Consider the following 21,045-nt stretch of genomic DNA (forward strand, 5'->3'; position numbering starts at 1 on the left):
GACGCTTATTGGCAACTGCGGTCATCAATTCTCCGACAAAGCCCACCCCTTCTCAAGAAAAGAAAATGACTATCTTTATCTATAGCAAAGGTGCTGGTATATATATACAAATAAAATAAGCTTATATACATGGCGACTGATATACAGGGCCCCAATATACCACACACACACACACACACACAAAATAGGGTTTATATGCACTTGTTTATTATCCAACTACATGCAACAAACTGTAATCCATGTGCTCTTATATATCGCATCCTATATGGGCGCTTTTTAAATGTTCCATCGGGTGATAGGATATATACCGTAGTATAATATATACAAGTGCAACAGGTATATATTTTAAAAAAATGCTGTGAAAGCTCGAACGTGTTGCATCGCGTGAGAATCACGTGCAATGTCTTCATCAGACGGTGATGGGGGGAGGGCATGTCCGTTTTTTTTTTTTGGCTGCCGTTTTCCTCGATTCGTTCCGAGCTCTTGTCGCCGGTTGCGCGGCCTATAGACGAGGAGCCAACGAATGAAACTCTTCACCACTTTTGGTTACCAGCTGCCTCCAATTTGACGCCGTTTTCATTTCCTTTATGGCTCTTCTTTATAGACCAAATGCCAGAGTATATTATTTTTCTTTTTTTTTCTTATATTACACTCTCTCCCTTTTTGTTTTTCTTATATACTGACACAGCTCCACATTTTTATATACATTCGCTGACTCTATTTTCAATGGGCCCTCCTCTCTCTCTTCCCTTCTTAATAATAATAAAAAATAAAGAGGGGCAATCTGTTCTATACGTGTGTTTGATTACACACTGGCAGCCACTCGGCTATATACGACGACGATTATATAATATACGAGCCGCTGAAATGGCGTATAACTATATCACACCGACAACACAACAAATGACTTTGGACATTATATTCCCCCTTCCAAACAGTCCCGCCGTTGATATTTTCTATATAGCCAAGTCGAAGCGTAATGACGTGCAGTTTTTGTTTTCTTTCTTTTTCCCGAGCCACAGGTTTTTATTTTCCGAAATGATATAAACACAAGACGCGACAGACAAATCGCCATGGACAACGTGTAATCATCAGATCATTACGTATATATACTGTATATATATATATTACCTATTATTAACATTGCTGGCTGTTGGCCTTGCAGTTCACATGACCAAAAAATGCATTCAGCATTTATTTATAACTTGTCTACATACATCGTCTTGTATACTATACGCCATTAGACTTTTTCCCTATAGAAATTGTTCAGGTGTATATATACTATACACAGCCTTTATGGCATATATAGGGAAAGCTCATTAGCTGCAAACGTTATATAATATGCACTATACGTCTTTGTCAACTTGGGCTGGTGTTTTAATGTAATATAGTTATAGAAAAGGTAATAGACATCGATTTGTTTGCCGTAATGACTTCCGGGCCAAGTCATCCGAATGAAACAAAAAAAACAAACAAATGACTATACGAATGTGGGCTGATGACATTTTCACAGGAAAAAATATAGAAAGACGCGGTGTGTATGGAAAGAGAAACGGATTGAATTGTCCACATTCGTATATATATTATGGACGAGCCGCAAAGGTGAGAGGATGTATATCAAAATGATTAAAAGCTATACATTTATATACTGTACAGGAAATTTTTTTTTTTTTTTTTAATGAACAGGTCCTCTGTTTTTTAGGAGGGGGGGGGGGTGTTGTGGTAAATAAAACGATTTGTTTGCTAGTCCAATTTTTGTTGTTTGCCTCGTTTTCTTTTCTATACTCGATAAGAAGCTCGCAGGTTTTCTCTCGGTCGCGCTGCCATGCGCCCATAAATGAGCCTTCACTCGCCGTTTTTTCTTTCTTTTTGTCTAGACGCGTTTAAACATTCCTCTATTTATTATTCCCTTGTGATTCTTCATGTATACAATAATTATATATATATATATTTTTTTTTTAACTTACAGCCAAGATTCTTTGGCTATCAGCTGTTATATAGCGTCTTGGCCGCAAGGGTCCTTGAATTTTTACTGGACGCATGCACACGATAAATGGTCATTCAGGTAATGGGCTGAGTGCATTGCAATCACACGGATGCTGACGAAACGATGGTTTAAAAATCGACGGGGGGACAATATTTTCTTCTATTTTTAAAAATGATTGAGAAACAATATAAAGAAAGAAGACGACAAACGCGTGCACGCATTGCCGAAACATTCGTTTTTTTTTTGTGTTTTAAATGAAATCGGCATCATCGCCGTCAAACAATTGAACCGCTTCATCGCCGCTAGCCACCGTTTCTTATTTCCACCTTCTTGTTCGTTGGAAAATAAATGAAAGAAAAAGAATAATACCCCCAATTTTTATTTTTTTTCTTTGTCGACACCTTCGGCAATGATTAACTGCTCTAGCGGCGCGTCGTAACCATTTCCGACGTCATCTATAGTACCGCATATAAGTGGATCTTCTTATATATGTTCGTTTGCTGGTTGCGTCTCGCAAGACAGAAACAAAAACAAAACAAAAACTCTGTATATATATAATAAATGTGTATAATATACTGCATATAATCTTGGCTATAGAGTGAATATATATATACTATATACAGTTAGATATAGAGAACTAGACATCACGCAATCATCAACCGCTTCCTCACCGAAATTACGAAAAAATAACAAATAAAAAAGGTCTTTTGGTTAAACTTGGAGTTCGAAAGGGGAAAAAACAAAAAACAAGAAGAAGACAATAATAGTATATTATATTAGGTAAATATCCAGGGGAAAGTGAGAAAGCCGTCCAACTGTGCGATGATAACGGCCGGGCTCTCCTGTTTGAGAGAAAGTAGTACATAGATGCATACATATACGTAATATATATACAATAACGAAACAGTTGGGCGAATTCCCACGAATGTTGATGACGGGCTCCTCTTGTCTATATAATATACAGTTTCATCGACATCCTATTTTCGCTCGATATATATCTTTTTCTTTTTCTTTTTTCGTTTAGTAACAATGCATTTTTTGTTTCCCCTCTCCGTCTATATTTATCTTTTACTCCGTATGAACATCCAACAGTCACATTGCTACATCTATATACCTTACATATTTATACAGACTGTACATTCTTTTTTTGTTTTGTTTTGCGTCTCTCTGCGTACACACAGTTCGTCTCTAACCGCACACACAGAAATAAAAGGCACACATTATTATTTCTCATTACAGTCCATTAGGCCGTGAGGGAAACAATGCGCTCGGTTGGGGCCAATCAAGCGTATACAACAACATGCGGCTGAGCTTTCTTTTCTAATATAACTATACTCACTGTGTATAGAGAGAGAGAGAGTTTAGGGGATGATGCAACACGATCCGCGTGGCCCTGACTGTCAATCTCCGATTGCAAGCCAACAGCAGCAGCATTCAATCATTTAAAAATAGATGAAGCCGAGGCAGAGAGTACAATCAATCGCGATATATATCTTTATATATTAGATATTCCTGTATATGATGTGGATGTGCGTTGTTAGTTCTATCCGTAAAAATGAGCGTACAGACTACACACAAATTAAATATGGAGGCATCTGTTTATTTTAGCTGACGTGCCACATATTCACCGAGTCGGTTTTTGTTTAAATTATTGTTATTATAGTTTTAGTAATCCGATCACCTGGGAGCTGAATTCGAACCACCATCAACACAATCCTGAAATTCTCCCTCGCCTCTCTTATTTTGTTTTTTTTTTTCCTTTAATAGACCCGTCACATTATTTTCAAAGGCTCTTGTCAAATCAACTGATGTCAATCAATCGATTCACTGACCGTTATGATTACTCATTTTTTCTATATTGAAATGATGCTCAACGATTATCAAACGGGGGAAGGGAAAGAATTCCAATTGCTGCGGGCGGTTTAACACGTTGCCAATCCATTTTACAAACTGATGAATGTAATCGTCTCACTTCTCTGCCTGCATCGTGCAAAACGATGCAACGTCCTTCCTAATTTGAATATATGCAAAACAAATCTGGAAAATGTGCGAAATTTACCGTTTCTTTTTCGAGGTTAAACAGTCGGCAATGAATAAGGGAACTCTCTCTATTCTCTTGTATATTTTGTACAAGTGTTGAAGGGCTCGACACCCCCCAATGGACTCGTATATGGGAGGTTGGAAAAACAACACAGCGGTCTCTACGAGGACCCCCTCTCTCTTTGCTGACATATTGCTGTCTTCTTCTTCGTTCACTCTCGAACCCTATCCAACCCAATGGTAAATATATAAAAAAAGACTCTCTCTCTCTCTTTGTATTTCTTTTTGATTTGCTCTCCCCCCTCCTTTCGTTCGGACTGCTTTATGTTCTGCTAAACGACAAGAAGGGATCCGTATATATATATATATACTCTAACATATATAGAAGATGAGACCAGCAGCTCTTTAGCCGAGCATGTTCACGTCGAAAGGGAGGAACGAGAGAGGGTGTTGTTCCATGCACTTCCATCCTTCTTGTTTCCTTCCAGCAACTCTTATCTTAACTGTGCGGAGCATCCGCAAAGAAAAGAAGCCCCACAAATGAACTCACTTATACTATATACTGTACATACAGGGATTATCAACTGAGGTGTGTGCACACCCGTTCACTCTTTTTCAAACATTTTTCTTATTTTTTTACTTTACAAGACGATAGACAGAGCTTCTTTTTTTTTTCTTGTTCTCTATACTTAACTATTTATAGACTATACTCCCCCCTCTCTTTGCCCCCCCCCTCCATTTCGCTATCGAAGATCTGTACATATACTAAAAAAAAAAAAAAAAAAGAAAAAGGTTAGACACCTTAATTAGTGTTGAAGAAAGAAGTGAGCAAGCTGCCGTGGATAAACACTTCCGCTAGGCTTGACTATATCTACACACACAGCACACACACACACCTATACAACCCGCTGATAAACACTTGTTACTTTTACTTATACTTTAGCCACAGCAGCAGCGCACCAAAGCGACTCTATACTGTATATATACATACATACATGAAAAGCCTATGTACAGTAAATAAAAAAAATATTAAAAAAAAAAATCCCTTTTCTTTTCGATATTTTCACCTACATATAAGTGCTCTTTTTTTTGTTTTGTTTGGTTCCCTTTGCCCCCCCCCCTCCACCCTTCCTATTGAACGTTGAGCAGCTTAAGAGCTACATAGCCGCAGCTACATCCTCTTTAGCCAGAGCTATATATCTCACATATATGACAAATACGCAGGCGAATAAATATAGAAGAAGAAAAAAGAAAAGATAATGGACCTTTATATACATGGACAGTATCTGTGCATGGAAAAAAAAATAATAATCTCCGCTTTTCTATTGGCATGAGTTTGTATAAATTAAGAAAATAATAAAAAAAAGAAGGATCGCTGTATATATAGAGACCAGGTGTGAACTACGTTGTATATCCTAACTCTATATATAAATACTAAGTAGCCCTTTTTATTTTGTGTGTGTGTGCCCACTGTATAGTGTATATATAGGTACACGTATAGTTCTATAAACTATACATCAAATGTTGATGGCTCTATGGCATTTTTGAAATCCCACACAATTTCGCGCGCTCATTTTTTTTTCATGGGGGGGAGAAATGGAATATATAGAACAACAATCAAATCGGGATCGATTCATTTCATTCTTCCTATTTCTTTCAGTGTGAGAAGAATTTCAAGTCGGTTACAACTGAGTATCGAGAAAGCCGGAGGAAAGAATGCGATCTAGAATTTAAATAGAGACGTACATGTACACACTTTGGAAAACGGCCCTTTTGTTAAAAAACGTGGACGTTTGAAACCGATCTTGAATCCACTTTGATACCCGATGACCATTTTACAAAAATGGAGCAGCAAAAAGAAACGAGACTTGCCCTATGTCTATAGATATGCACATCAAATGGTCCCCCCCTGAAAGAAAGAAGGAAAACAACGGACAAAGAGGATCGTTTAACACACAAAGTTTTTCATTTTTTTTTTTCGAAGGCGCCGACTTAGTAGACTACAACAACGGTGCTGCCGTAATTTCATCCTCTCTCCGTGCATCTACTGAAAAATGGTTGAGGAACTCGAGCAATGCGCCCTATATCGCTTTCGCCCCCTCTTCAATGGATCCTGTTGTAAGATGACGTCTAGATGGACGCTATATATCCTGTATAGAACTGATGAAGGCTTGTCTTGCTGGCCAAAAGCGAGATGGCCCATCGGAGGTTATGTACATGCATCATCCTACATCAACGGCGATCGTCATCGCACTTTTTTTTAAATTATTATTATTCGATCCTTTCTTATAAACATGTGCCATTGTGGCGAAACTATGCGAACGTCTTGACGGCGAGGTTTGACTAGCATAAAAAACTGGTGCAATCGATGGAAATGTATATACACATACAGTCAAAGTGCTGCACACAATTTTCAATATATGCGTGCACGTCTCTTTTCCCACGGTGTAGCATTGCCCTCTGCGTGTTCTTATATCTTTTTAGGGCAAATGCATCGACAAAAAAATATAATAGGGCAGCCCCTTCGGAGTATATACATGTCTAAACTGCGCATAGATCAAATGTTCACAGTTGATTCAACAAGTAAATATAAGAAGACCAGGTCCAGTTGATATATATAGGTATGCATGACCGTTCTACGGCTTAGATCGGATCAGGTTACTTTGATGAGAAGAAGAAGGAGTGCCCCATTACCAAACGGCCCAGGTGGATGTTTATAAAAACATGGTTTATCACCATCCAGCCTATATTTGATACATACGGTAGATGTATATGTACGTTTAATGTCTCAATCTCATCAGGTGCGATCAGGTGTCCTAAAAAGCTTTTTCCTTTCTTCTTTTTTCTTTTTCTGATCCACTCGTTTTACATTACGGATGTGTTTAAATAACCCTCTGCATATACGTATATACACACTCCGAAATGTTTAAAAAGCCGATTTGTTTAATTGGGTTTCAAGACAAAAGACGATTTAAAAATCAAATCAATGACAAATGATAGAATAGAACAGCGCACATGTCCATATATTGAATGCGTAGAGAACAAACAAAAGAAAAACGTGTTAGCTTTAACTCCACATGTGGTGTGTAGGGAAGCCAATGTTCTCTATGGTTGTGCTGTTTGCGGTTAATGCAAACGTCTACTTGATTTCTTTCGTGTTGTACGTCTGTGCGTCATTCGTACACGCAACAACCAAAAGCAGTTCGAACCGTTTTCTGTTTGCTGCCTTCAAAAATAACGATCAAATGGTCAATGACATGGCCTCCTGTTTTCCATTTTCCCAAATAAGACAATAGGCGGATGAACGTGGCGCCACCACGCTCCCTTCCCGCTGGTGTATTCCAGCAGCCAGCCAAATACTCGCGTTGTTTTGTTACAAATCACATTGCTAGCTCAAAGGGAAAGAAACGAAGGAAACAAAGTCGATTCTCATTATAGACTTTAATCGATCATGGAGCAAATGAGAAAAGAGCGACAGTCCAAGGACCAATCAACCAACGTTTCCTGTATATACCTTTGCTGAGGTTTTTTTCCCGTTAGGGCGGTGGCCACCATGAACAGCAGGCCACAAACTGCAGGCGTCTTTAATCTATAAATGACTGGAAATGCAGAAAGACTACTGGAAACTGTTGTTTCTATGTATATCTCATATGAAATATTGAATCATTTCTTTGTCATCGACATCCTGTTATTTCTGATTTCTTCCCTTCCCAATAACTATAATCTTCTTTTTAATGAAATTCTGATGTTAAATGAATTGGGTTTTGCGGGTGAGGGATCACAATAAATAAAAACTGGACTTGTCATCGATGAATAAAAGACGTTGGATGTAACGGGAGAATGAAATTATAGATGGAACCGCAACACACAAAAATGTCCGCCCTTTGGTATATATATAGAACGTCATGTCATAATGATCCATTGACAATAAACGTATATGACGAAGATATCGAATCAAAATGATCCGCTTCTATCCGATAATTCACGAGGGCGAGGACTCACTACGCATGCCCTTTCTCTTCTCTCCAAAAAATGAAGTTTTAACATCAACATTCATAGATTCTTATAAAACGAACACGAATATATGTACAAGCATTCAGTTTTTGAACAGAGACTCGAATAGTATAAGAGGAGCCTTTGCTTTGGGGGTCTTTTTCATTATTGGAAGCCTCTACATGAGCAAGCCATCCAGAGGCACGTCTTATTCGTATACATCTACCATAACAAAAAGGAAAAGAAAATAGGGAAGCGATGGATAGAGGAGGTATGTTGTATGTGCTGCCAGAAGAGGATGTTACAATCCTCTTAAATCATTCGTTCCATCTCTATTATGGTTATGATTACGAGTATTTATATAATGCGAGAAGGTGGTGATGGTGTTCGCCGACGGTGCTGGGGACCTCGCGATCGGATCAAAATGAAGAAGAAAAAAAAGGGAAATGCTCGCAAGAGTTTTTTTTTTTTTCTATTTTTTTAGGTCGACTCATCTCATTCTTATTCTGTCCTTCCTTTTTTGAGGATGCCAGATTTGTATTAATATGGATACACGCATCAATGCCTACAGCCATAAAGAAGGAGGACGTCCTCTGTCTTATGCGATTCAAGTTCAACGGCAAATCTGCTCGACATCTTATTTGCATCCACTGATAAAGGGCCTTCCTTCTTTTCTCGCTATATACGTATACAGTACATAAGATATTAACTATAAAAAAAAAAAGGCTACATCTTTTTTTATTTTTCTACATCTCTACGGACTTCATTGGCTATTCTGTTGGCGTCGTCGAAGCTCCATCTTCTTCGCCACGTTAACTTTTGTTTTTTTTTTTTCTTTCTTGCGGTCGTCCTCTCCCTCCCCGCTATAAACTGATTGTTGCCACGTTAACCACCGCAGCCAATCACTAAAGCAGTTCGCTTTGTGCGTGTGTACCCAGTGAACAAGGGAAAGCCAACATATTCGAAAGCATATATATCCACGTACATTCAGAATATATTTGCCCCTTTTTTTGTTTAAGAAAAAGAAAAAAAAAATACATTGAATTCATTGGATTAAGATTATATATTCAACGGAGGCGCACGCGTGTGTAAAAAAAAATCAAAAAAAAAACTTGCATAATCAAATTCATATCGAAATCGTTGACGCGTGCATACTGCGGGATTCGATAATCACATGTCTACAGAGCCATGTTTCCAGCGTAGCCGCAACAGTCGATCGTTGCACAGAAAATAAACCCTCCCCCTCAATTACATCGTCAAATACTTCCACCCCAATAGATCCGATTTTTATATATAGATTAACAAAACGTCGTCCCCTCTACCCGACTAACCGACCAATATTCGTCTATAGATGCACTGTATATAGTCCTATATGCAAAAATAGAAAAAAGAAAATATGAATTTCATTAAGCAAAAGTACATAGACGAATGAAATTGTGCAAGATCTGTAGAGCACACACGACTAAATACGTTGGCCGTGTTTTGTATGCGCACAGGCTTATATATACGTGTACGTCCCGCCACTGTTGTTTGACGACCGCGCAACAACTTTTCGCATCAAATTTGAATAAATAACATTTTTCTTTATGTGACATCGTGTAGAAAATAAGACGATTCCTTCGGATTTTTGTATTATGTAAGGTTTATTGCAAACTGCTTCTCTTTTTAGTTGATCGTCTTTAATTTTTTGTTTCCGTTTCGTGGTGTGGTTGTGTGTGTAACGTGTCATTCGATCGCGTGTTTTCTAACAAAACATTGAACAATCTTCGTCTGCGATACATCGTCACCGTCGAATTCAAACAGAAAGACAAGTTGAACATAGCAATAATAATCGGGCGTAATTGTATAATATTCTGAAAGGACATTGAAACGTGCGCGTGACTATGAGTAGGTATTAATATGATGAACATGCGTGAAAATCAACGAATTTCGGGATTCAGGAAACAGCCAAATTTCTTTGGACTTTCTTTTTTTTTTTTTTTTTGGGTTCAACTATTATATTGGACTGGATATTTTTCTCCCAATTGACACGTCGTCGCTGTATGTGATTGGGCAAAACAAGCCAAACAAAATGAATGAATCTCATATTTGCTGACAAAAGATTTAAAAAAACAAACAAAAAGGTGGCAATATTTTCTCAAAAATAACTGCCCTGTTTTACGTATATCGTTTGATAGGTGCCAACAAACTTTTAGTCCGAAGCCAACCGCCTGCAATATTGTAAGAGGTCGTTTCAAATCCGATTAAAAAACCAATAGATTTCGATGAATATTCTAATCAAAGGTTATACAAAAGCCAAACCCGAGGGATATCGAATACAACAATTTATAGTATCAAATATTATACGTATATAGGGTTCAGTCGTGAAGACGCAACATCACTCGCACACACGTGCCAATCAAATTGGGGTTTCATAAATTGTTTTTTTTTTTGTCTTTTTTCTCGTATAATCAATTTCAAAAAAAAATAAAGGTCGTCACGAAACGAGATGAGGAACCGAAGGAAATGAATCAGACAATAAAATACACCATCACTATATAGTATATATAATATAATATATATATAAATCAGAACTGGACGATTGATATAAGATACCAACGTCCAATGAAATAAAAATTAAAAACACACACAGCACGCGCTAATTTTAAAAACAAAAAAAAAACAAGGAAAAGAAAGGGGAATAGGAAATCATATTGTCCATGTAAGTATGTCCATGTGTCATGTACAAAGCTCATCGAACACAATGCCAAGCCATTTCAAACGCCACTGGCATTGAAACCGTTAAACATTCGAGTTTAATTACGTAGACGCAAAGGGGAAAAAAAAAAAAACAGAAAAGCCATCGATATTAATATAATACACGGAATAGAAAAATGTGTGAAGGTATATAGCATTAAAAAAAAGAAATGCATCAGTTCTAATAATGAAACAGGCCAAAAAAAAAAAAAGAAAACTTTTCTCTTCATTTTGTATGTGGGTCAAAATAACGAAGAGGACCTTATACATTTCACGAAATGAATCCCATTTAATATATACAGGCCCTCTATGATGACTTGGTTTGCTTGAATTAACTGGCTTGAGTGCCAGTTTCGGCCACCATCTCGTGCTGGTGAAGGATGGACGTCTTTTGCGGTGGTGTGGGAGGCGTCGGTGGCGTCGATCGTCCGCTATGTCGGCTGCTGTTGCTACTTCTGCTGCTGCGGCTGCTGCCGCTATGATTCGATTTGCTGCTCGTGATGATGAGATCGCTTTTCAATTTGAGCGGCTCAATTGTTGGGCTGACGATGCTCGTCGTTTGCGTCGTCGCCTGTTGATGTTGTTGATGCTGTTGTTGCTGTTGCTGTTGATGTTGCTGAGCGGCGTGATGGTAGGCCGCCAGTTCGGCGGCGGCCGCTGCCGCCGCCATAGCCGCCGCGTGATGGTGATGACCCAACGTCTCGGCCAGCGACATGTCGAACGAGGTCGGTGGTTTACCGCCACCGCTCGAACCATTGGGTCGGTTGTTGCCACCGTTGAAGCGCGAGCCAAACGGAGCCACGGCAGCTGCGAATGGGTTCGATAGGCTTCCGAAGGCTCCGAACGGAGTCAACGGCGCATTGCCCAATGAAGCCGCTAGATTAAAATGTAGACCCGCCGCTGCGGCCATCAAAGAATTCGCACCTATTTCAATCATTTTCAAACAAAAAACATTTAAACACCCAACTTCTTTTTCTTTTCTTTTTTGATTTGCAAGTTTATAGAACAATCAACAATTGAAATGGCTCATGGATGTCTTACCGAAGGAAGGGTGATGATGCGGATGATGTCCAAACGTAAAGGCCGATGGATGGTGATGATGGTGGTGCGATGGCGGTGCGGGTGCCATCAGGCCAGCCGAAGACAAGGCCATGGCGGCCGCGTGATGTTGTTCACGATCCCGCGAATGATGAATCGGATCGGACAGCAGGCCGCCAGTCGACATCGTCAAAGGATTCGATGGCTGACCACCTCTGCCCATGTCTCCGCCGATGCTCGACTTGAGGATAGAGGCAGCGTCATTGCCAGCTGATCCCAGTGCCCCGGCGGACGTCATGTCTCCGACGGGGGATGGAGGACCCGTCAGCGAGATGCTCGAATTGTCTGAATCGATGAGCGATTCAGCGCCGGGACTGAGCGGTCCCGAACCGTTGGCGTCGTCCATCAACAGATCGACATCGTCGTCGGAATCGTTCCCGTTCGGACTGTGATCGGGTCGATGGCGTTTGTTGCTTGTTGGTCCACCTCCCGCCGAAGATCCCGACGAATAATTGCAGCTGTTGTGATGGCCTCCGTGTCCTCCCATTCGCCTGTGATCATTAAACACACACCATCAATTTTAACATGTTTCAATAACTGGCCCACTCATTACATTCGTTTCTTCAAAATTCGTAGCTTTATAACAAAAAAAACTTGAGATTCGCCCAACTAGGCCTATTTAACGCTCTTATTATTATTATTATTCTTTAAAGAAAATATTAAATTGAATGTTTGATCCGATAATCAGCGCCACAAATCCCTTCAGCATCCTTTCAGAATGGATTTCAAATAGCGGTGTATGGGTATACAGGGTATTATACGAGTATATGCGCAAGTATATTGTTATAAGCACTGCGCTTATATTTATAAAACCCGAAAGAAAAATAGGATATGGAAGCGAAGAATAGGCCTAGATACACACAGAGCGTATCTAGGCAGGATATGTATAGACTATATATAATAGCATTCCTGGTGCTGGGGTTTTTCGTTAGCTTAAGCAGCACATTGCACGCATTGTAAAAGATACGTGCCAAGCGGATTGGCTTCCGGCACGCCAGGATTTAAAAATTCCGCTCCAATGATCGTCCTCAATCGCAGCAAAGTCTGTATGTATATACTTTATACGCGCGCATGTACAATACATATACGCATACGCATGAAAATTGTATTTAAAAAATACGCGCCATTCAAGTGTTTATGCACGGTCATCGCTTTCAAACAAGCGCGTAGACCCTATCAATTGTATTAAGGGCTGGCAATCTGCATTATATCAAAGCGCTATACTATGCATCGTTGCTGTGTTATAGAATGTGCGAGCTTCTCTCTGTGTCAACTTGACTGTTACAAAGCATTCCAGCGGCGAATGTATATCATTTAACATTTTCTTCTTCAACACACATCATTTCTATCTGGCTGCTGTATAAACTTGTCTGTGTGTCTGTGTGTGTGTCAATAACACGGCGCTTGATCGCCTCTTTGAACCCAGCATGGAGTCTTATCACTTCCGCCCGGATGGTATCCATCTCAGTTCATTTTTTCGGAACTAAAATCCCCTCACACTAAAAAAAATAAAAATAAAAGGAAATCTCCCTTTTTTTTCACAATCTTTTTGGACCCCCCTTGATGATTTGCTTTTGTTATTCTCAACTAAAGAAAACACAGTCAAAGATAAAAGGGGGGAAAGAAAAGGTGCTGCTGCTTCTCTTTGATAACAATGAGCTCGTTCTGCTGGAAGATATACAGCCTAAATATATACAAAGTATCGCAAATGGGGCACACAAACACACACACAGAGACCAATCAACAGTTATTTATACACATAAGCTTTAAAGACTAGGACCAGAAGGATATATTTGTTGATATCTTTGCAATGAGGTTCCAGGCCAATGATTTCGATGTTGGCGATACGGAAATATGAAAACTGTTGTCATTCAGAGTCCAGTGCATGGCGTTTGCCAGGTGCTTGATGCAATCGAGTTGATGATTCGAATCAAACAGCAGATGCAAACTTGCAAGACAAAACATCGGCTAGCACCAGCAGGCAGTCACTGGGAACGATGTGCATCGCCGTGTGTTACAGTTTGACTAATAACGACTCAGTTCCAATCAAGACAGAGCAACCAATCAAGTGTCAACATCATTAAGGCAGACCTATAATATAAAGCAGGAGCTTCCTACACGTTCGTGTCTCTGCATGCATACATGTCGTGCGTTGAACGCAGCTCCTGTTATAGTCCGTTGGAATGATTTCCCACGTATAGTGCAGTTGTGCTATGTCTGTAACAGTATTATATAGATACGACATTCCTATAACGTTGATAACGATTACAAATGATCGGGAAAGCGCTCGTGCTTCCATAAGATGAATGAGTCCCTTTCCTTTACGTGTTCTATAACGACTTCCTGGATTTGTTTAATTCGATTTCGAGAAAACATAACGATGTGGTAGATTATTAATGCGCTTGAGGTTTTCACGGTGAATTTTACCCATTTTTTTCTTTTTCAGTATAAAGAAATTTAGTAAATACGCTGGGAAGTGGAAACATTGAGACTGGTTAACTTGCTCAATACACAAGACCTTATATAATTAAAACTACTAAACTGGTGCACAACTTTATAGGCCTATAGCGTGATTTGAAACGAACTCCATTTTCAACCGAATTTCATCGACACATACATTTTCTTTGTCGTTTTCATATCAATCAAATATCAAGTCTATAGTAAATCTGCAATCTTGTTTGTCTATACCACGAAGGGTGTGAAAGTCCTATATCTTTTATTATATTATCTGTACATATAGCGATTGAACCCTATATAACTATAGTCTATGCTGCATTTCTATAGATGCAACACAGAGACGGATAACTGATCGAGAGAAGGAAAAAGATGATCTGCTGTGCTACTGGCAAGAGAAAAATGAAAAAGAATCGACCACAGTCAGCCCCTTCAACCGAATTGAATTGATGCTGTCGTTCCGTCTAAATAGTGCAGGCCCTACGGAGCTGATACATACGTGTGAAGGGGAGGGCACGATGATGACAATCAGCAGGAGGGCTCTCACTAAATATAGAACCGTTTTCCAATATGTATAGCAGCTAGCAGCGTGCGTCGAGCAAACGACCAGATACAATAGTTTCAGAAGGCTTTAGTCCTGACGTACACCCCACCTTCGTCATCCTTTTCTTTTCATATCGTGTCCCTCTGTGTGTGTGTGTGTGTGTGTGTGTGTACAATGTAGACATCCACAAAAGCTGTGCACTATAAGTCCATGCATGTGCATAAAGATGAACAAGAAAAAAAGGAAAAAAGTGGTGGTAAAACGTGGCAAATCTGACAGCTCCCCGACTGCGCAGAAGCAGCAATTAGCTGACAGTTGATGACTTATTTTCTCTTCCTTTCTTTTTAACCAGAAAATGTCCATCTTGGATTCTTAAAGCAAAAAAAAAAAAAAAAGAAACACGCCTCTTTTCTCTCTCTTTCTTGGCCTATATGGATCTATCCTATGTAGCCTACGTACGTATAAATATAGACACCTTGTATTTAGCCTATAGAAGATCAAGCGTTCGCCACACGATAGAGTGCTGTTTTTACTCGTGTGCATTGCTGCTGCTGCTCAATGATCGGAATGAATGGGGGCTACACACAAGAGGCCTACAAATGTACTATACGCACAACCTTTTGTCCTCTGGTCGACCGTCTATACCTGTGCGGCCTATACTGCGTAAAGGTCTTAATTAGTTCGTCCAGGTAGTGATGAGAGATATACCTTGGATATGGCTCAACACTGATAATCGCACAACAGCAGCAGTCAAATAGAACCAAGTTCATTTTACACCCTAACCTTCTCATCCGACACCCTTATCTTTACCCCTCCAATCGTCTTTTCACAGTTTTTCCTTTCTTTTCTTTTCTTCCTCCTTCTTGGCTTTTCTTTTCTTTTTTATTGTTATTGTTGATGGCGATAAAGTAAAGTACTTGGGGTCGGAAATGGGTCTTGTAATCAATGGGTAATCGAGTGCTGTTGGCCACCCGACGGTGCGTTCCAATTACTTATCGTTATTCATCCCTAATCTGTTCTTTTGTCTAACCCCTTTCACCCAGCTGGAAATGAGCGATGTAATTGAGCCTTGTAAACTACATATATATATAAGCCCCCTGTTTTACTCACACAAGTATATATAGTACATCCTTCAAAAAAAGCGCATATGAAATTATCGTATATAAGACGAATCTCCGCTCTTCAATCAAAATGGCCGAAACTATAAGCAAAAGACTTTGTTTCCCCGCTCGTATAGTCTAACTGATATATATACGTTCAACATTATATAGGTAAACCATTTCCAGTCACGTTCATATAGGCCTATATATCAAACTATATAGATATGTCTTTATATAGTAAATATATATAGACTATTAGTCTATATACCGTAATAATGAAGAAACAAACAGACGAAAACGAAACGAAAAAAATTGAACTGACCGATTTTTGGCGGCGGCCGCACGATCTCTTTGGCGTCGATTTTTGAACCAATTGCCAACTTGAGTGGGGGTGAGTCCCGTCGCCTGAGCCAGCTCTCTTTCTTGGTCGGATTCGGATAGGGATCTTGCAGATACCACTCGCGCAACAGACTTCTGGTGCGCTCTTTGAAGCAGTGCGTCTTCTGCTCGCCGTCCCAGATGGTCCTCGGCAGCGGGAACTTCTTGCGGACGCGGTACTTGTCGACGGGACCGAGCGGCCGCCCTCGCAGTTTCTCCGCTTCCAGGTAATGCGCTTCGAGCCACATGGCCTGTAATTTGCCGTGCGAATCTTTGGTGAATCGATGCGACTCGACGATGTGGTACAGCTCGCGATAATTGCCCATATGGTAAGCGACCAAAGCACGGGCGCGCAGCACTGCTTCCGATTTATTCAACTCGCCAATGTTTGGATGGGCGACGGGCAGAGACCAGAGGAAGCGGCCTAATCGTTCAATGTCCCCACTTTCTTCCAGCGTTTCGCAAACGGTGGCTACTTGACTGACGCTAAAATTGAGCGTCGGAAGCGCCGGTGGTGGAGGAATAAGACCTCCAGGTCCTCCTCCTCCTCCAGGTCCTCCTCCACCTCCTCCGCCGCCGCCATTCCCAGCGCCGGCAAAGAGCGGAGTAGGCATCAATGGGAAAGTCGGTTGATCCGGCGGTGTGGCCGCTGAGCTCCTCGGCCCGGCTGTTGTAACTGATGTTGCTGACGAACTGGCCGCCAGAGCCATGACTCGTCTTCACACTCGAGTCGACACACTTTTCTTGGGTTTTTCTATGTGTGATGTAACAAAATGTCGCGAGGTCCACAGAAGAACCAGATTTCCTCAACGGGTCGATGTTGAACGAAATGTTCGTTGACCGCAACCGAAGAATGGAACAGAAACCAGACGAGATTTCCAACTCGAGTTCACATAACAAAATGAAAAAAAAAAGACACACACGGGGACAATTGACGTCGAGAGTTAGGAGGGATAGCGTATAAAAGAAGATGGCACAGCGCAGCACTCACAGGTGTGGATGGAACGACCGTCGGGGTGTAAGTGAGACCAGCCGATCCTCCTCCTTTCTCCCTAGTTTTGATGGCATGTAAAAGAGTCTAGAAGAAGGCAGGGATAAAAGAGTGAGAAAGGCGAGAGTAGATGAGAATGGATGAGAACCCCATAAAGCCATCGAGGAGGGAATCCACGAACGGCACACCACAGCACAGAGAAAGAGAGAAGCAGCAGCTCCTCCCTCGCCCACCAGGGAAAGCGATACAAGTCGAGGAACTGAGGGCGGAGCTAGTTGGTATCATGACTATATCGATAGCTTAGAGCGACACGCGGGAGTCAATGGCGGCCATTGTCCTACCCGGAGGCTTCTCATTGGCTCAAGCTGCATGGCACGGAGGAGGGATTTCATTGCGTTCCATTCTCTCTCGCTTCTCTCTCGACTCCCTTTCTTATATATATAGCTGCCTGCTACTTCTATACTACTAGACTATGATGATGCCAACGATACGAGCTGTGCCACAGCAGCCCTCCTCCCTCTTCTGTATATCATCGTCGCTCGTCGTCAGCGGGTAGACACAAGTAAAAAAAATATGTATGTATGTATATACTAAAATAAACCGGAGGGGAGGTTGTGTGGGGTGTGCGAGTCAAGAAACTTGTGGACCAATGGTATCATTCCGATCCCGCCGACTTGATATGTACGTTGGGCAGTCAGGCCTGATGCACTGCGCACCCTTTTTTTTTCTTTTCTTTTTACAAACACTGGATAGAATTTTTCCTTTTTTTTTTTTCTTTTCTTTTCTTCTTTTCCCCTCACACGCCTCACAGTTGCTTCTCTCTTTCTATTATGCATTATCTTTTCGGCTCCATCTTATACTTTTTCTTTTCACGACCAAAGCGCACGCGCCATAACACGTTGAAGACATGAAACATAGATCAAACTTTTATGAAAAAAAAAAAAAAGGGATTTGGTTGGGTTTGTCTATTTTCGTGTTTATTTTTAGATATCGCTGTGTTTAACATATACGATATATAACTGTGCATACCGGCCCCATCGCCTTTGCCTTGTTTGGGTTCTCATATATACTGTATAGCCTATATTAAACGAGACTAGAAGAGGGCTATAATTTTATATACTACTGTGTATTATATGACAGTTTAAATATAGGCTATGAAGTAAACATCAATTGCCACAGTATAGGCAATCGACCTTTCCAGCTTTCCCTCGTCCAATAATCGCTTTAGACTGTACAAATATATACAGAAAGTGGCAACATGTGAAGAAATGATTTGGACACAATTATTTTCTCTCTTCTTCCTTTTGTGTGACGCCTTTGGCTTTGTATTTCCGTGTACCGTATCATTCTTTAGCATAATAGACATTCCTACTTCACCCCCCACATATTATAAGTCTATATGTGTGAGGGTGATGTGCGCGGATGAGAATAACTATAGAACTCACCCTTGTTGTGGAAGCGAAACAGACGAGAGTGGAGCGAATCCAAGGGTAAACAAAAATGCGAGTGTCAGTAGGCTATGTAATAATATAGTGTGTTCACTTCTGCCAGTCTATATACCAACAAGCTGCAGGCCTATATATGTATAAGAAATACCATGGAAGAAGAGATGGATCTATCGGTTATATAGGGGTGAATATACATAGGAAATCTCTCATATCCCATTTTTTTCTTCTTTTCCTTTACAACAAAAACGCGGTCGTATAGGCCTAGACTATATAACCGAAGAGACACTGACACGCGGGCATTGTTGCCGATTGAAACGAACAGTAAAATACTTGAGTTCATCCTCTCATCTCGCTTTAATACCTCATCATCAATAGGACGTGTGAATTGTTGCTTCTCATGTCCACGTTTCTGTACAGGCACAGCAGTGCTGAGTTCTATAAGTGATGTACTATACGTGTTATACTTGGAACAAGGAAGTTCAACATTCTTTTTTTAAGAATTTTGCTTCTACACGCCACTGGAAGTTGCACCATTATTACGAAGCGCGTGATGTGGTGTCGTTATTTTATAAATGACCAGCAGTTTTGGCCTATATGTTCTTGCCTCAGCTTGAATTGACTGGTTTTCAAGTCGATATAGTCTACCTATACCGCATGTATGGTCCATAATAAGATATGCAAACTATGTAATCACGCGCTATAACGTTGATAGCATTCTCGTTGCATTCAGAAAAGGTGTCGGGTACGATTCTCATATAAAGGCCCCTCTCGATCTATGTATATGTGTTCTGTCTATATATTGTACGATTACGCTTTGCTCTCAGCGGAAAAAAACAAATTTTCCACTTAAATTCGATACTGGCATAATCACGGTGTCTTAATTTTGTTCTATCCGTATACGGTGACGGTCAGTACGGTCGCTAGTCAGGGCATAAGACCCCAGGCGAACAGCGCAGTTACCGAAAAGTAGAGCAGACAAGCGAGAATTACCAATAATGACACCTTCAAACTTTTGCGCCGTTTGTTAACGGTTCATAACGCTAACCAAATTCGGTGGCTATACTGCCTCCATGTGAATACGTAATTAGTCAACTGCTGTTGATTTCAGCATAACATAATTCATGTTTACAATAAACACATCCAGCTTTAGACTGGCAATCGATGGATGCAGTCGAAATCAGGAGCAACTCCATCATTTCTATCCTCCAGCACCTCATGACGATGTGGCTGGGTTGCCTAGACAACGCGCGTAAATCGTTCCCCGATGGCTGCAGGAGGTGCTAAACAAATTAATTCTCATCGCAATACAAGTAGCAGCCTTGGGACGTGTATACTTGTAGAAACTATAGATGACCTCGATAACAATGCGTGGACCCAATACACTAGACAGCACAAGGCAGCGATCATCCAGTTGTATCAGCATCGTCCTATCCATGTGTAATAACTAGACAGAAAGAAAGAACATGTGCCCGTCATGGCCATCAGGGGCAGTTGCTATGGACGCACATTCAACTAAAGAGTGCTGTACAAGATACTTGTAACAAAAGAGGGGAGTGACTGTTGCTGGTCTACGTCGTCGATGTCTATTCAATATCAGGATGTTGTTCAACACGCTACGTAATGAGTGTAGAGCGGACGATTCATCGCCAACAAGCGATCGACAAGCCGGCAATTTGTATAGTCCATATATAGACTACGTATCTAGTGGTATGGTAGTGGACACACAGCAGCAACGCCATCAATAGCTGTAATATTGAGTCGCTCATGTCCTATTTCGTAGGCTGTATCCTTTATAAATAGAGAATCGAAAGAGCGTCGGCAACAGCCAGTGGTCGCGCTATTTCCTCGACAAAATAGTCTCTTCACCAGCGGCCTGTCCAATTTCCTGTCCTCAGTGCCGCTCCAGCTGAATGCGCTGCTTGTGTACCAATATTGACACAGCCCCAACTGCGGCCGTCGGCCAACTAATAGCCCGGACGAATCACTGTCGGCCCTCTACGAGATGTCTCCGACGGTACAAACTCCAGAAGCCGACGACGCCACTAATAGGTTCCGTTTCCCGACTCGCAAGTTGACACATGTTCTCTTTTGACAAAAAAAAAAAAAAACAAAAAAACAGCGGGACTTGTTCAAGTACGATTGGTTTGATGTGGTCCAACATATAATATTTCGACGTACGTACGTACGTACGTAGCATGATTTGTTGAATATAAATGTAGTTGGTATAAAAAGCTGCTTGATGTTGATCGCAATTTTAAATGCTTCTTTTAATCTTC

The 21,045-nt window shown here is 40.8% G+C and overlaps 2 protein-coding genes across 2 annotated transcripts; both read right to left on the bottom strand.

Moving 5' to 3' along the window:
* Nucleotides 1-9,644: 9,644 nt before the first annotated feature.
* LOC116920677 (T-box protein H15) lies at nucleotides 9,645-16,405 on the bottom strand. The gene is made up of 3 exons (XM_045172057.1): nucleotides 16,275-16,405; nucleotides 11,798-12,345; nucleotides 9,645-11,680 (listed from the first exon to the last, which is right to left on the bottom strand). Exons 2-3 carry the CDS (start codon nucleotides 12,339-12,341, stop codon nucleotides 11,088-11,090), a joined length of 1,137 nt encoding a protein of 378 aa, XP_045027992.1. The 5' UTR covers nucleotides 12,342-12,345; nucleotides 16,275-16,405; the 3' UTR covers nucleotides 9,645-11,087.
* Nucleotides 16,145-17,484, bottom strand: LOC123471065 (homeobox protein SIX3-like). The gene is given in 3 exon segments (XM_045171933.1): nucleotides 16,145-16,154; nucleotides 16,275-16,371; nucleotides 16,374-17,484. Coding segments are annotated over 3 exon segments (774 nt in total). The 5' UTR covers nucleotides 17,041-17,484.
* Nucleotides 17,485-21,045: the final 3,561 nt, after the last annotated feature.

Source organism: Daphnia magna, linkage group LG4 (assembly GCF_020631705.1).
Source record: "Daphnia magna isolate NIES linkage group LG4, ASM2063170v1.1, whole genome shotgun sequence".
Classification (NCBI taxonomy): Eukaryota; Metazoa; Arthropoda; class Branchiopoda; order Diplostraca; family Daphniidae; genus Daphnia; species Daphnia magna.

Excerpts from the sequence above, each read along its gene's own strand:
- LOC116920677 (XM_045172057.1), bottom strand. The coding sequence starts at position 12,341 with ATGGGAGGACACGGAGGCCATCACAACAGCTGCAATTATTCGTCGGGA. Across the intron at positions 11,681-11,797 it reads GCATCATCACCCTTCCTTCG|GTGCGAATTCTTTGATGGCC; the intron begins GTAAGACATCCA and ends TGATTGAAATAG.